Source organism: Cygnus olor, chromosome 2 (assembly GCF_009769625.2).
Source record: "Cygnus olor isolate bCygOlo1 chromosome 2, bCygOlo1.pri.v2, whole genome shotgun sequence".
Taxonomy (NCBI): Eukaryota; Metazoa; Chordata; class Aves; order Anseriformes; family Anatidae; genus Cygnus; species Cygnus olor.
In genome coordinates, this window is record NC_049170.1 from 41,270,289 (window position 1) to 41,285,743 (window position 15,455).

At 43.0% G+C, this 15,455-nt stretch overlaps 1 protein-coding gene across 7 annotated transcripts in view; it reads left to right on the forward strand.

Annotated features, from left to right (window-relative positions):
- RARB (retinoic acid receptor beta) overlaps positions 1 to 15,455 on the forward strand; it is a 331,581-nt gene that overhangs the window by 229,900 nt on the left and 86,226 nt on the right. Inside the window, exon 1 of one of the 7 annotated variants that reach the window (XM_040550269.1) lies at positions 9,239 to 9,952. The exons of 4 other annotated variants lie outside the window; for them this stretch is intronic. In XM_040550269.1, the coding sequence (XP_040406203.1) occupies positions 9,796 to 9,952 (157 nt within the window). In that variant the 5' untranslated portion in view covers positions 9,239 to 9,795. Of the gene's footprint in view, positions 1 to 9,238; positions 9,953 to 15,455 lie in introns of those variants that run through there. 2 more of the 7 variants (XM_040550271.1, XM_040550270.1) reach the window with 2 other exon arrangements.

The following is a 15,455-nucleotide window of genomic DNA, read 5'->3' on the forward strand; positions in this document are numbered from 1 at the left end:
CTCCTACCTTTATGTCCTCACCTGTGTTCGCAGCCTTCAGAGCATGTTCTTGTGCAGAAAGAGTGGCTAAACATCTGAACCTTAAGCTTCCTTCCTGCCTAAGATATTTCAAGAAGCCGGTATTGATTTTCACTGTGTCCTGACTAGACTCTCTATTTAGCTATTCCTCTTCTTAAGTCCACTCAAGGCTTGAGGGCTGAAGCATGAATTCTTTATTTTCTCCCTTAGAAGAGCCAGGTGTGTTTTCTCAAAGTCTCCCAGCTTAAGGAAAGCCTCAGTGATTGCGCCAATACATTTGTATGGAAGAGGTGGCACTTCTGAGTTTTTTGTTGTTTTTCCTTTTTTCCTGGAGGAGATCCACCTAAAGTCCCTTTGAAGGCTGCTGATAAGATGAGGGGGAGACTAAGCCTGGCCTGTAAAAACACTACTTAGGAATCTGCTTCAACTGTTGGGTTCTGATAGGAAGCAAAGGAGTGGAGTGGTATTTGTCAGCATGTCACTGAATTCTCAATATGTTTTACACTTCGCTTGGATCTTTGTGCCTCATTTTTTCCAGCGAGGTTCTGCCTGATAATTTGTGTTGGCAAAGCTCTTAGCCTTTCTTACATGCTTAGGCAGACCTGCCTCTGAGTCACATAATGTTCCAGCATTGTTCAGCTAGCAGAATAGGCTCAAGTTATCAATGGTCTGCATTTGTACTCTTAGCGAGTCTGTTCTAGAAAAAATAAATTAACAAGTTTTAGACAAATTTAGGTATCCAGTAGGTGGAACTTTAACTTCCTAAAGTCTTTAAATGGCACATATTCACTAACTTGGCATTTAGGATCTTGTCAAAGATAACATGATGTTGCAATTTTAAGGAGAATTCTATCGTTTGTCAGAATTGGGAGCACGCATATGCCTCATTCGTGTTATTAAACCTCCTGTGGGTTGAGGCTTATTTCCCCATCTATTCATCTTGATAGTTTCTTGAAGAAGTTGAGCCACAACTCTGTCTTCTGGTGTATTGTTTAGGATACTTCATGCTGAAGACAGAAAGGATGGATGCAGCAAGGGCTAAATCTTGGAACCATCTTTGGGAGGGAAAGAGGTTCCTTCTACACATTCTTCTTTGTAGGTCTCCATATCAAGGCAGGTGAAGTTTGTTCTTCTGATAGCCTACAGCTGATAAGAATGCATGGAAGATTAACGTACCATGAATGCGAAGCCTGTTTCTTAGGAGGTTTGCCCAAAACTGTAGAGGGATTAAAAGGAAATTTTTTGCTTTTAGTGTGACGGCAAGGTCTATGGAGAATTGTTCAGCCAGAAGAAGGCTCAAGATATCAAAATGAAGGGTTTTGGTCTGTCTTACACAAAACAGATTTGATAGCCTTGTAGATCTGTCAAGCCTTATGTGCTGCGTTATGTTCTTTAAGACCACCTTGCACATCCTCCCCTACACGTGGTACCAAAAGGGAAAAAAACTCATGATACTGCACAATGGTTGGGGCAATATGCTGTTGACCACCGCGGTCTCCAGTTCCACTCCAGCTTTGTTTATTCCCCCCTGCCCCCAGTGTCCCCCGCCAAAAAAAAAAAAATTGCCAGTCATGATGCCCTGAGTGAGCAGGGCCATAATATAAGTGGACATTCAGTCTCTTCTGTGCCTCACTGTGGGTATCTTGCAGACCAACGGTATGGGAATTTGAGGATTCTCTTTAACCAGCATGGGACTATTTTAATCAAGCAGGTTCAGACCATGCAGATCCTGCTTTGTGGATTGAAATTGCAGAGATCAAGTAGAATTTGAGGAATGCACCCAAGAGCAACTTGATTGGTGTATGCTAATATAGTTTGAAAACCAGAAAACATCTTTCCAACGTTTTAGACCAGGCATCGTTTGTGCTGCCATTGCTTGTACTGAATGCTGGAGTCAAGCCCAGCCTGATTTTTCCAGTCTGTTGAGATCCTGTCTATGTCTGAATGTTACATCAGCATAACAACTGAGGGTAAGGAAGTGATCTTTCCTTTTTTGAAAGAGTTGTACCTACAATAGCCTAGTCACGGACACTGTTATTGTAGCATAAAAGGGATATACAGAATCCCTTACCTACTCAGCAATAGTTCCCCTATGATAACCTGTGTGCTTTTAAAACTGACCCTACTAGCAAAGTTTACTTTTCAGGCTACATCGATATAGTTAAAGTGATAGCAGTGTTCCTAAGAGGATGCGTGCCCTCAGTTAATTCATGCAGTATTGCTGGCACGTATTCCACAAAAGAAAATAGCAGTGACAAATAGGCAAATTGTTTTTTTTGTTTCTGGGTAACTCTACATCACTTGCAGCAAAAATGCATGCGTGCTGTTCTCCAGCCTGTGCCCACATAGGATGTACATCTCCACAATAAAACTAAGGTACAATTTTAAAGTACGTTAGAGCAACAAGCAGGGTAGAGGTGTTCACATAATGACCATGATTACCAGGGGCTTTCAGGCTGTACCACCCCATTTCCATCACTGTCCTTACCTCTGCTAGCTAGGTAGATATGCCAGCACATTTTCCTTCACTCCTTCATTTTGCTGTTTGAGATACCCACAGGTAGGACGTTGGATTGTTCTTTCAGTGTTTGATGTAGGCTTGATGGGCAACTAGCTAAGCAGGAGTTGAATTGTCATGAATACGTGCGCCAGGCTGCCAAGCTGCCAGTCTGTTCTGGTTTACACTAGTGGCACAATCCAATCCATAGATTCTCCATCAGGTTTTTTGTGACCAGAGCTCTGTGCAGATGCATTGCTGCTATTTGTGGGCTTCTGCGATCACCCTGTATAGGTTGTCCGCAGCAGTGCATGAGCACAAGCCCTAAATGCTGCTTGAGTTGAGTCTGCCTTAGATTTTCGTAATGGGGCTTTCATAAGGCTTTAGTCTTTGTCAGGATATAGGCCTGCACTGAACTGTAGTTCTATTTTTTTCTCAGTAACTTTGGCCTTTTCTTGGAAGAAAGTCACTAGGGCTAATTTTTCCCTAAGAGTTTAAGATGCCATCAGTGAAATTCTAGAAATGCTGTTGTCCCAGTTTCTGTTCTGCTCCTGGTTCCAGCTGGGGTTGTAAGATGTCTGTGTTTGGAGCTCCATTTATTCGGTGTTTTCTAACTTCATTTATGTGCACACTGTGAGGTGCCTTTCAGGATATCAGAACAACAGGAGATATTACCCTTCTGTTAGGTAACTTTTGATTTTTTTTCCTCTTGAAAAGGGCAGAAACAAAGCAGTCAAATAGCCTTTTGGAATCTCTGTTATTATTTTTAAAAGAGCTCTGTGCTCTTTTGCCTTCAGCCAGCTACGAACATATGCAGCATACAGGAAACTTTATTGTTAGAAGAAGTATTCTCTGCAGTTTAACATTCAATATTTCTACTTGCTCTTCTGCTCTTTCTTACCTCTTGCTTCTACTTACAGTTTATAGATCTCCCAGCCCTCATTCTCCCCGGATTATATAATGCAATGTGTCAGTGCCATGCATGGCACCGTAGTTACCTCAGCATTTCCATTATAACTCTCTGTTCTGAGGGATTTATAAGCTAGCAGTAAAAATCTCTTTCTTGGCTAAGCCTTGAAACAACAGTTTCTGGTCATTTAAAAAGAAAGCAAAATGAAACAGAACTTTTTTTTTCCCTTCTTTTATTGGCAGCCATTTAGCATAGTGTTTGCAGGATCTCCCAAACAGCAAGCGAAGGCTATTCAGCATGCAGCCAATTTTAAATGTAATAATACTTTCTTTTCTTTTTTTTTTTTTTTTTTTTTTTTTTATCCTTCAAACATACATGTCATTCAGGCTTTAGGCTGATGATGTCATTGCTTGTTTGCCAGCCTTTCTGGAACTGGCAGCAGTCAGCCTTTTGGGCCTCAGAGGTGCAGCTTTGGCTATGTTTTCCTCTACTCACAACATGGATAAGTTTTATGGGGTTGTGTTTTTTGTATGTTGTTTTGTTTTTTAAAGTATTCATCCTTCTTGCTCTCAGGCTGAATAACTTTCTATCTCCTTTTGTGACATGGAGCTACAAATTTATCACGATCCAAAAGAGACATGGGGTATACATGAATATCTACAATGTCAGGATTACTCCAAAAAACAAATTTGGAAGGGATATTAAATCTCATGCTGTAATGCTGAAGTGACTCACTGTTAGAGAAGAGGCTATTTGGGAACCTGTGGGTGAGTTTCACTTTGCCAGTCACTGGGGATTCCTGCATTTTCCTTAGGAAGATCTAGTAGCAGTCAGTCTTAGAAATGGGCTGCTGAACCAGATACCCTTCCAGTTTTATCAGCTAGGGCAGTTCTCTTTCCCTGGCTTAGGGCCAAGGGAATGTAAAACGCAGAGTGGATTCTAAGAAACATGGTAGCATGCTTCAGATTGTGGAGATGGATTCTTTTCATTGCCTTTAAGTTAAGCAATCAGCTATAAAGGCATCTTTACAAATACATACCCACCGATTACAACAGACAAAAAGCCTTTATCAGTTAGGTGACTTGCAGGCTTGTTGCATGCCCAGGTTCTGGATCTGGAGCTGACTAACTCTGCTTTTCCCATCTAAAATCAAATATATTGTTCTGTGCTGAATACTTTTTCACCAGTTGCTGTTACATTTCAGGCCTGAAGTAATTCTTCCTGTTGCATGCAAATTCCTGTTTCAGTCATTGTGAGTTGCGTATAGTAGCATACATCAGTCACAAGAAAACCCTTGACTTAATTTCACTGTACTTCATGGTCATCCATGTCATTTGTGTCATTTTGTGCCAGTAATTTTACTGTTTCTATTTTCTTGGGGGCCATTCTTGCTCAGGATTGATCTCCATTTCATCAGAACTACCTTAGAGTTTTAAATATGCAGCCATCACTGTGTCCCAGTGATTTTCTTCCCCACAATTTTTTAACATCATTCTTGTGCTTGAGACATGAGGAAAACATCCTACGATGCTAAAAAAAATACATGTAGTGTTAGGGTGATTCAGATTCTTGGATTTGAAACCCCGTATCACCAGTTGGAGGGAAAAAAAAAAAGCGCCAAGGCAGACAAGCACTGTTTCATATTAACATCTATTCTCAATGAAGAGGTAAAAATCAAAGCCCCTGTGTGTGAGGCAGGGTTAGTGAACTGCCAGTGATTCTCCCAGCAACTGACACAAAGGAATCTGTGAGTATCAAAGCTGAGGCAGCAAGCTTAGTGTCAGCTCTTGCCTAGGGAGTAGAAGAAAACATCACTTTGTCTCTGCTTTCACTGCTTAAACACACACATCATTCACTAGTAACCATTTACTCTGCTGTCAAAACTGTTTCAAGAGAGTGCTACGTTTGATTAATAGTAAAATGCATGCATGCAAAAAAAAGTATGCCTCCCCTGAGGTATTTCTTTTTAGAGAATTTTTGCATGTACTTCTTAATTTTTCCATGCTATAAATATGCCTGTAATATTCCAGGAGTACCGCGTTGCTTGCAGTAAAGTCATTTTTATTTAGAGAGCCTAGTGCACTAATCCTAATTCTAGTTAACGCTCTCTCTTGGTGAAGCACATTACGGACTCCTCAGACTCCTGTACTAACGAAAAAGTGACCAGCATAAACGTGTGCAGTACATGATTCATAGTGCTTCTCTCGGAATTGTCCAGTGGGTAATTGCAGTACAAAAACCAGAGAAACAGATGTAGACCCTAAACCTCGGCTGTAAATTTTTGTTTTATGATTATGGGTTTCAAATGTGCTATGTCACACTGACAAATATACAGTAACACCAAAGGAAATAGATTTCTGACTTGAACTTTTGCTTTTTTATTTCACTTGTGGCTAAGAATATGTTTATTGTAAAATTTCTGCCATTGCAGTCTGAAAGAAAACAGATCAAAGTGGTGATGTAAAATCAAAATTTCTTTGCATGGATAAAGTGGAAGATATTGGAGGGTTGTTTCCTACTTGTACCTCTATATGAGCTGGGTAGACATTTAAAATATGTGGCATTGCTTAAAGTTTCATTACATTTGAATTAGGGGGCTATTAGTTATCACAATAGTTACGGTTAGTCCTGATCTAAATTAGAAAATATCCACTGTTTTATGAGTGTAGCTTTTCCTGATACTCTGTTCAAGAAAAACAAGTATCATGCTATTTCAAAGTGAATTATGAGATACATAAATGACTGTATTGTAGAAATAGTATGTGAGCAAACCATTAGACTATTTGAAGAATTCGTTAATTACATGTGGTTTTAGTAATAAGTATAAGCATTAGCACAACTATTATTCGTAATAAAACATGATGAGCTACCTGGCTCATTTAGATACAGTGTGAAAAAGCAATCTTTTTCAATTCGTATGCAGTTAAGCATGACTTCCTGACATGAAAGCATGACTTTCAGAAGTTGCCAGTCTCTGTTTTGAGGCACAACGGGCAGCTTTTATTTTTAAATATGGTTTTATAGGACTGGTAATGGAATAAACAGAACTGCATTTCTGTTTGTATGATTTTATTTATTTTAACTCACATGGGCAATATGTTTTTCTTGGCATAAGCTTAGGCTGTTCCAAGAGCACTGGTCTGCACAAAACGCTATTTTCTCCCTAAGTCAGAGACTGACAAAACATACTGTGTTTTGTATGATCCCTTCCAATTATTTTTATGATGACGCATTGCATATTCCGAACTTCTCGTGCATGCTGTATCATCTGGTTAGAAAACGCTGCTTTCTAATTTAGCTTTGTTACTCAAAACAAACCAAATTGCAGCAACATAGGCAGCTGAGATTTTAACAAAAAAAATTAACCACTTTTCCACTTGCCTTTATGCTATGGAGAATTCTGCTTGCTGGGCTGAAAACGTTTAAACAAGCCTTCCCTAAAGGGTGACTTTTTGGATAAACATGTGCTGTGCATAATTTTCAGATTACAGAGTGTCAGGGACTTCATTAGCTTGAGGACTTCCAGCATGGGGGAGGACACCCTGACGAACTTAGAAAGTCCTTAAAAAGTGTTAAACTTCAGCTTTGTCCGTCTTCTGCGTAGAGGGAATATGGAAAAAGACACTGCCTGCTGCAGGGACAGCTAGAGTGCTCGTGTCTGAGGGGGGAAAAAAGCGTTAAGAAAAGCTTTTGTTTTTATCTCTTCAGGCAGATTTGCTTTCAGATTACAGCAGGTCTTTTCGCTGGCTCCTTGTCTGCAATATGGATGTATCAGTTTCAAGGGAGCAAGTGTGCATGGGTTTTCTTTTTTCTTTTTAATATTCTTGAACCTTTGTGAAAAGTTTTGTTAACACAATTTACAGGCATTGTCAAAGAGCTCTCAGATCATCAAAGGACTTTTTGTAGAGAGAGGACATCACATCCATTAAAATGGTTGCACAGGTCCAAGAGTGAATCTCCCTCCAGTATTTCTTTACAGTCCTCAATTGTGTGCCTTTTCCTTGCTCAGTGTCCCCTGCTCAGCCAGACTCTGATCTTGGGGTTTTAGAAAACGTGCAGTAATGGAGTGTTTCATTTTTCAGTTTCCTAACCCGAGCTAGTTTTCGATTTTCAGAAATGCTGAGAAGCCACGCAAGTGACTGGAGGGGAAAAGGGAGGGACGGCTGCAAGGCAGAGAAAGGAGGGAAGCACTCGCCTCTCCTGGAGGCCGGGCTCCTTTGTGCCTCTGGAAACCTCACTCTGGGCTTGTCAGAGCTGTGAGTGCTTGCTCTGCCAGAGGCTTGGCTCATTTGCTTAAAGTAAAAGCATGCATGTGGTCATTTAGCTTATGTTCTTTCCAGTGGGGCAGAGGGAGTGTTTCCAGGCTCATCAATGTTATTTTTCATTTTTAAAGTGCATGTAGCGATAAGGACTCGGTGGAGTCTCTCTGCAAGCAAGACTTTGCAGGAGGTTGTTATTTACAGAAAAAAAGCCAGAGCTTTGCTCAGGCTTGACACAAAGGGTAGGCCAGACACAAAGGGTAGGCCAGACGCGAGGCGAGCACACCATGTTGGCTGAGGGCAGCCCTGGCACCAGGGGTGCTGGGCACTCTGGCCAGCAACCCAGCAAGGCCTCGCATCCCATTCCCCTCATGGGCCGCACGGGAGGGCTGCCAGCAGCGCTGCTGGGTGGGCTTTGGGGTGGGCTGCCAGCCTTGAGGAGGAGGTGGGAGCAGCCCAAAATGCTTTCAAAATGGCGGTGAGAGAGGAGGTGGTGGTGGCCTCCCAGGCACAAGGGGCAGCCGGGTCCCCTGCCTGGGGGCAGCCACGCTTTTGGGGCACGGGATGAGCTCTGATTGTGTCCAGCCCCCGCAAAGCTGCCCGTTGCCTTTCTCCCCTCTCACCCCACAGGGAGCTGGGGCTCGTTAGCCCCATGAAAGCTGATACAGCCCCCGGAGCCAGCCCTGCCCCTTTTTGCTAATCAGAGACAGGCGGGACCGGCCCTGGGAGCTGCAGCCGGGGCAGGGTGAGGAGGGGGTTGCGGGGGTGCCTCCTGCCCTAGGCCAGGCTCTGGTCTTGCGGCCCTCGGGCCTCCGTGGGCACGGGGCAGGGACCCGGCTCAGCAGGGAAACCTGGGAGCGCTGGGCAGCGTTGCCTGGCTCCTCCACAGCCATGATAACACGTCTGTGTGCTTTAGAGTGAGAAAAGGGGTGGTGAGGAGAGATGGGGACCTGGACGCCCCCCGCCTCACACGCACACAGCAGGGATGGGCCCACACGGTGGCTGCCAGGAGCAGGGCTGGTGCCAGCCATCACTGCTGTGGGTGGCGGTGCCCCTGCGGGATGAGGCTGCTCCCCGCTGCCCCAGCAGCCGGGGCGAAGCCCGTGTCCGTGACTCCGGTGCGGCTGCGGCCGCCCGCGCCTTGCTCGCGGCCTCCCCCGGGGAGTAGAGGAATGTGGCGGGGGGAGAAGGGAAGTGGGGAGGGGGGCCCAGAAGTTTTAGCAAATGGAGCTGAAATCTGCAAACCCTCCGTTCCCTGCAACCACCTAAAACAGCGCTGCGCAAACAGCTTCCCGGCCGGCGCGGGGCCCGTTTCTATTCCCGGCGTGCTTCCCTCCTGATTTTAATTTTATTCTTTTTTTTCTTTTTTTCTTTTTTTTTTAATTATTTAAATTTTATTTTTCATCCGTGCGCGCTCGCCTCCCCGCTCGCCGCCGGCCCCGGCGGAGCGGGGCGACCCGGGGAGGGCTGCAGCTCGCCCTGGCCGCCCGCTGCCTGCTGGCTGCCGGGCTGCTGGGAGTTTTTAAGCCGTGTGAGAATCCTGGGAGCTGGTGATGTCAGACGCCTGGGTCATTTGAAGGTTAGCAGCCTGGGAAGGGTTCACAGAAAGTTCACTCGCATATATTAGGCAATTCAATCTTTCATTCTGTGTGACACAAGTAGTAGGAAGTGAGCTGTTCAGAGGCAGAAGGATCTATTCATGGCTGAGGGGGATCCAGAGGTCCTACCGGAGCGGTTTCGTCCCCGGGACTCGGGCCGTCCGCGCGGCACGAAGAGCGGCACGCAGCCGGCGAGCGCCTGAGGAGCGGGACTGGTTCTAAAGAAATTTTGGGGGAGATTGATCGGAGCTAAAACTTGGAATGCGGCTCGCTTCCCCCCATCTTGCTGGATTGGCTGGGCAGCCTGGAAAATGGTAAATGATCATTTGGATCAATTACAGGCTTTTAGCTGTGTTGTCTGTCATAATTCATGATTCTGGTCTGGGAAAAAGACCAACAGCCTACGTGCCAAAAAAGGGGCAGAGTTTGATGGAGTTGGGTGTACTTTTATGTGCCATTTTCCTCCACACCTAGAGGAAAGCACTTTTGCAGGCATTCTGTGCAGGGGGAATCATGTTTGACTGTATGGATGTTCTAGCAGTGAGCCCTGCTCAGATGCTGGATTTCTACACTGCGAGTCCGTCTTCCTGCATGCTCCAGGAGAAGGCTCTCAAAGCATGCTTCAGTGGATTGGCACAAACAGAGTGGCAACACCGGCACAGTGCTCAATGTAGGTCCCAACTGTTATTTTTCCACTTTAAAGCAATTATGATTATTTGCATGTATTTAAAAGAAATACTTGTAATTAACTGCAGGGGTGAGGAGGGGTGGGGGGACTTTTGTGCAGAATGTGGTTTGCAAGTGTTTTTTCTCCTCTGGCAAGGAAGGAAAAAGGAAAGAACCACCGAGCTTTCTGTTTATCCCTTCATATGTCGCATATTGATCCTTAGAACTAGTTGCGAAGCCAAGCAGGAACACACAAAATTATAATATAATACAGCACTTGCAAAACTCCAACCAGTGAAGGACGAATTTACGTAACATATCTGTAGTCTTTTTTTTTTTTCTTTGCCTCCGTAATCTAATTTTGCACCACATTTGATAATCTGGATGCTTGTTGTCTTGAAGTGCATTTTAGCAGAGCAGCCAAGCAATTAAAATGCTGCTCTGTGCAGTTCTTACAAAGACATTGAATTGCAGTGGGTAGGTGCCAGTCCAAAAATCAAACGGGAGTTTTAAGTTTCCTAAGAAAAGGCAATATTTCTTTGTACTGACCTTCCTGCCACCTTTCTTCTTCACTTTGTTGCTCTAAGTAGTTGCTGTTTTGCTAGAAAACTACTTACTGTGAACACCCTTTGAGTTTAACCATCAATTATTTCTATACCTTGAGATTCAGGCAGGGTTACACTAGTAACGGAGGAAGAAGAGTTAGTGGTAGGACACTTCTGAAAACGTATTACTGTGTTAGAGGGTCTTGATTTTGTGCTGAAATGCATAGGTGGCAAACAATGGCAGAATTTTAACACCACAATTCCAACTTTGAGAAACGATGAGAAGTGCCAGAAAGCATCACCTTTTACTCTGCATAAAAGCTTGCAGGATGCTTCACTGCTCTGACGGTGATTTAGATAAATGACTTGGCTATCTATCAAAATGTTTGTAGTATGCTCTCGGGCACTTCAGTATACCATTAACTGTATAATTGTTTGAAATTTTTGTTATGCACTGTGTTAAAAAGTTGCTTAGTAATTAGAATAGTTCTCCCTTCGATGTAGTTTATCTCGAGAAAGTGAGTGGGAGTGAAAAATAAATTTAAAAAATGGTTGGTGAAGTAGTGTGTTTTTCTCTCTTCTCAAAAGTTTTCAGTCAGCCTATGACATTTGTGTGGGCTGAGCAAGGAAAACAGAGTCGTAAAAATCAATGACTACCAGCCTACAATGCTGCAAATATTTTGATGTCTTTACAATTAAAATTAGACTGTGAGGTTCAGCATGGGATGTTTATTTTCTCCACGCCGTTCTCAAAATGCTTCAAACGAGATAGGAAACAAAGCTCTTTCTTCCAAATGATGTTACTAGCTATGGGAGAGCTTCAGTGGGAGGGGGAACAAACAGATGTTTCACTAAAAATGTGCTTTCCTCCTATGGTTTAAACTTTCGTATAACTTTGGCGGGGATATCGTGGAAACTTAGAATTAAATAAACTTTCCTGAAGTAGGAGGAATAAGCTATGATAAAAAGCTGTCATTTGCAAAATAGTCTTTAAATAACTTCTGGTTTAAAAATGTTCTGTTCATTCACTTCTATTTTGTTAATAACTAGAAGCATGATTCTTAAAAACAAAATATATGGTGTTTGTTCTTGGACAAGTTAAACACAGGATTACCCTTATCAGAATGGAATGAGTGGTAAATATGTCATTTGTTTAGGGCCTGTGATAAGAGACAAGTGTTGATAACAGCAAAGTTTAGCTAGTCAAAGAAACTCATATTAACAAAAGTAAATAAAAAAATACAAGGAAAATGCGTTCAGGAATCTGGTCCCATAACTTTGTAAGCAATGGGATTAGTCTTCACTGCATGGGAATTTAAAATCAGGCTGAAACCTGAATTATAATACGGTGGCTGTAATTTAAGCTGTGAAATTTAGTGGTATATAAATATGGAAAAGCAATTTAGTTAAAGTCTAAATGAAGAATTCTGTCTGATGTGTAGAGCAAGTTGTGTTTTTAATTTTGGAGAAAGTGTAAGCACTTTATGAGTGTGGATAAATGTATGTACACGGATTATAAAATACTCAAATTCTGAAAAAATGTAAGATTTTATGTTGTGTCGCCTGCAAATATGTCAAAAAACGGAATTTTTGTGGTACAGAAAGCTATTGATGGTTTAAAGGTTGCTCCAGTGTTTACAAATACAAAGATAACAATGTTTAATTTAAACTCAAGTGTTTCTCCCTTTTTATGAAGAACTCTGCGATTAAATGAAATGTAATCATAGCCAAATTTTGAAATTATTAGATGTGTAATAGATTTTTTTTTTAATCTAGTTTATTGTTTTATTTTTGACTCTGCCATAAAAGCAGTACACCTGCAGCCATTGCTCTAGGCCTGAGAAATATTGCTTTGATAGAGATGTGATTGTAGAGTAAAAGGTAAATGGTTGTTAAGGGAATAATACCTGAATAGTGCAGACTCAGAACAGCCCAGCAACAGTCCCAGGCAGCATCAAGGTTTCAGCTGAAATGCTGGCAAAATTGGCCATCGCAGAGGTTAAGGCAGAATGCTGTAGGTCTCCAACTTCAGCACATCCTCAGTATGTTAATCCTGTTACAGTTCACTAAGCCAACGCAATCCTGCCACATCACGAATTTTCTAGTCCACCAGGGTCTGCAAAGTAAAACACAGGGTAAGATGCAACCCAAACATGACCTTAACTTGTGTGGTTTTTTTTTTTTCCTCCCCCTGTGGGGAGGAAAAACCTGCTATGGGTCTGCAACCCAAACGTTAGCCACTGTGTATTGCAAGATGTTTTACAAACACATACAAAATATATATATTATTGTGTTCATACATGTTTATATTTTTATCTGATATTAGTTACATTGTTACAGGTTTGAAAAGAAGTTATTTATTTACAAAGAAAAGCATGGACTAAAAATTGAGACTAGAACCAACTGTGCTTTTAATCACGAGTAATTCTCGCTCCTTTCCTTGTAAGATAAAAATCAGGTCGATATAATCAAATTAGAGGAGAATAGTTCTTAAGAGGACAAAAATGACTACAGTTAAGATCTCAAGAATGATTAATTTATACTTTTAAGTCAGCTGGAATTTTCTGTACCCTCGTAGTGTAGCAACGACGATTACCAAGAGAAAACGAGTAACTTTTGGTGAAATGCGAGCTAACTAAATAGTACGGAAGTGGGAACGGGACAAGCCCTAAGAGGGAATGAGCTGCGAGGAATGGCCATTTTCCTTTGGCCTTGGAAAAAAAGTCGGTTAATAAAAGTCTTCGTCGGTCTTCATTAATTAAACAGGTAAAAAATGAGAAGGCGCAAAACCAGAATAAGTTTGCTTGGTAGGGTGTAGTGTTTTAGCTAATAATATAACATAAAAGTCTACTACCCACTGTGTTTTGTTACATTTAGAAGATAAGAAATTTGATGATGGCAAAAGTTATGGATGTGGCAACAGAGCGTGGCGTGATGTGGGCACTCCTGTAGCATGCAGTTGTTGCTTGGGTTCGGTGGGAAGTGCTCGGCTGGAGGGGATCTAGAAGGTATTAACTTTCAGAAAGTCCGCGAAGATAAAAATCCAGAAGGCATACGTTTTACTTCTGAATTCCAGACTGTTACGGTGTTTGGGTCAGGTTCTTGTTCCCTGTGAGCACTGGAAATACTAGAAACATCTGTGCTCAACAGAAAGAAAAAAAAAAAAAAAAGCTCAGTACTTTATTTTCTTTCATCTTTCTGAATTTAAAAACAAACATTTTGAAGTGAAGGACTTGTAATCTGCATTCCCAAGTATCACATTGCTGCAGGTGTGTTTGCTAGTGCCCAGAAGGCAAGATCTGTTTGAACCAGGTTATTTACTTTAAAGTTCATTTATAAACTTTACAGCTAAATCGCTAGGACTGATTTGCTTAGGAACGTAGTCTCTATTTAAATTTTTGTACTCGTGGCTTAATTCCCTGAAGTATGCGATGAGAAATGTTTGTTTCTGATCTTCTTCAACACCCAGATTTTCTCAGTCAAGACCTTGCAGGGGGGTATTTTTCTTCCAAATTAATTGAAACGAGAGCGACTGATTCCCCATGTAGCCTCCAATCTAGGACGCCCGATTCAGCTGCTGGCGCAGGAAAACTCTTAATGGACGTGCACCACTGTCAAAAACTCCCGCAGACAAAAATGATGAGAGGCATTCGCTGGTGAAGTCAGGGTGGGATAAGCTCGGAGGAAAAGCAATGTATCTTTGGGTGACTCCCCGCCTGCCTAATGCGTCTGTGCAGTGAAGGTGTAACTTGTCAGAACAAAGCTAGCCTGGTGCAGCGCTGCCTCGGAGAGGGTTACGCTGAAGTTAAGGAGTTGAAAGGGAAGAGATAATGTTTCAGACGGCGAAGTTACTCATCCTCGCGTCCAGCTAAATCCCCACTTAGAGCTGAGCGCGCTTCCCAGGGCCGTGCTCATAAGCGTGCCCGTATCACCCCCGCACCACAGCCCAGCGCCGGGGGGCTCGGCCTGGGGGTCACGCAGCCAGCCTTGGGGCTTGTGAACGGGGACGAGGTGCTGGCAAGGGCTGCTGCTGCTGCACCTCAAAAACCTTTGCGGGTCTGTCTGGCTGTAATGGATCGGTGCTGGCGTGAGTGCAAGCGGGGGGACCGTCCCTCGTCCCCTGCCCGGGGCCGGGCCATTTCCAGCCTCGCGAGGAAGGATATCAGTTGATGTCTGAAATGGCCAAGGAACTTCAGTAAATAGACTTTACCCTTCAGGATCCACAGATCCTGGCAGCGGCTGCGAAGGAGGGTGGGGTTGTACTTTTCCCCTTCCTGTACTTGGACACTTTTGATTATCCAGACTTTCTGGGACTGAGCAGGGCTGCCTAATAACAAAGCCTGCATAATATAATTGCCTAAATAGGCCTATTGTCCTTTTCAAGTTGCTGCGCTGTGAAATCCTTAAACTTTTCGCTGGAAATGTTACTTGTAATGTTTAGATAGCTAAATGGCTGTCGCGAGGAAGAGATCCCGTTCCCTCATTTCTCACCGCTGCGTGGTTGAGAAGCTGATTATCCTCCTGCCCCCTATTGATGTTTACTCCTTTTGGGAAGCAAATATTTTAGCCCCTTCTGGCAGGGGAAACTGCCAAAAGTAATAGGGCTGGAAATACAAAGCTATGATTGATTTTGACCTTTGCTCATGTGCATGAAGTCTGTCCCCATGCAGTGTGACCCATGCCACTTCGTGCTGAAATCCAAGCCCTTTCAAACCAAATGGAACCACGAAAATAGAAGGCATGAAATGCTCCAAACTAGTCTAAAATAACAGAATAATCATCTCCTCCGTACTGCAAGAAAAAGGGTAGGCAGGAGGGCAGCAGAACTGGATTTTGTAGCAGGCAAACTGTGAGTAATGTCTTTCGTCTGCTGCTGCCTTTTTATGAGAACCATATTCTAGGTACAAAATAAACAAACTGATACAATGTGGGAATGGCTCTTCTGTGTAGCCTTTCAGTCAC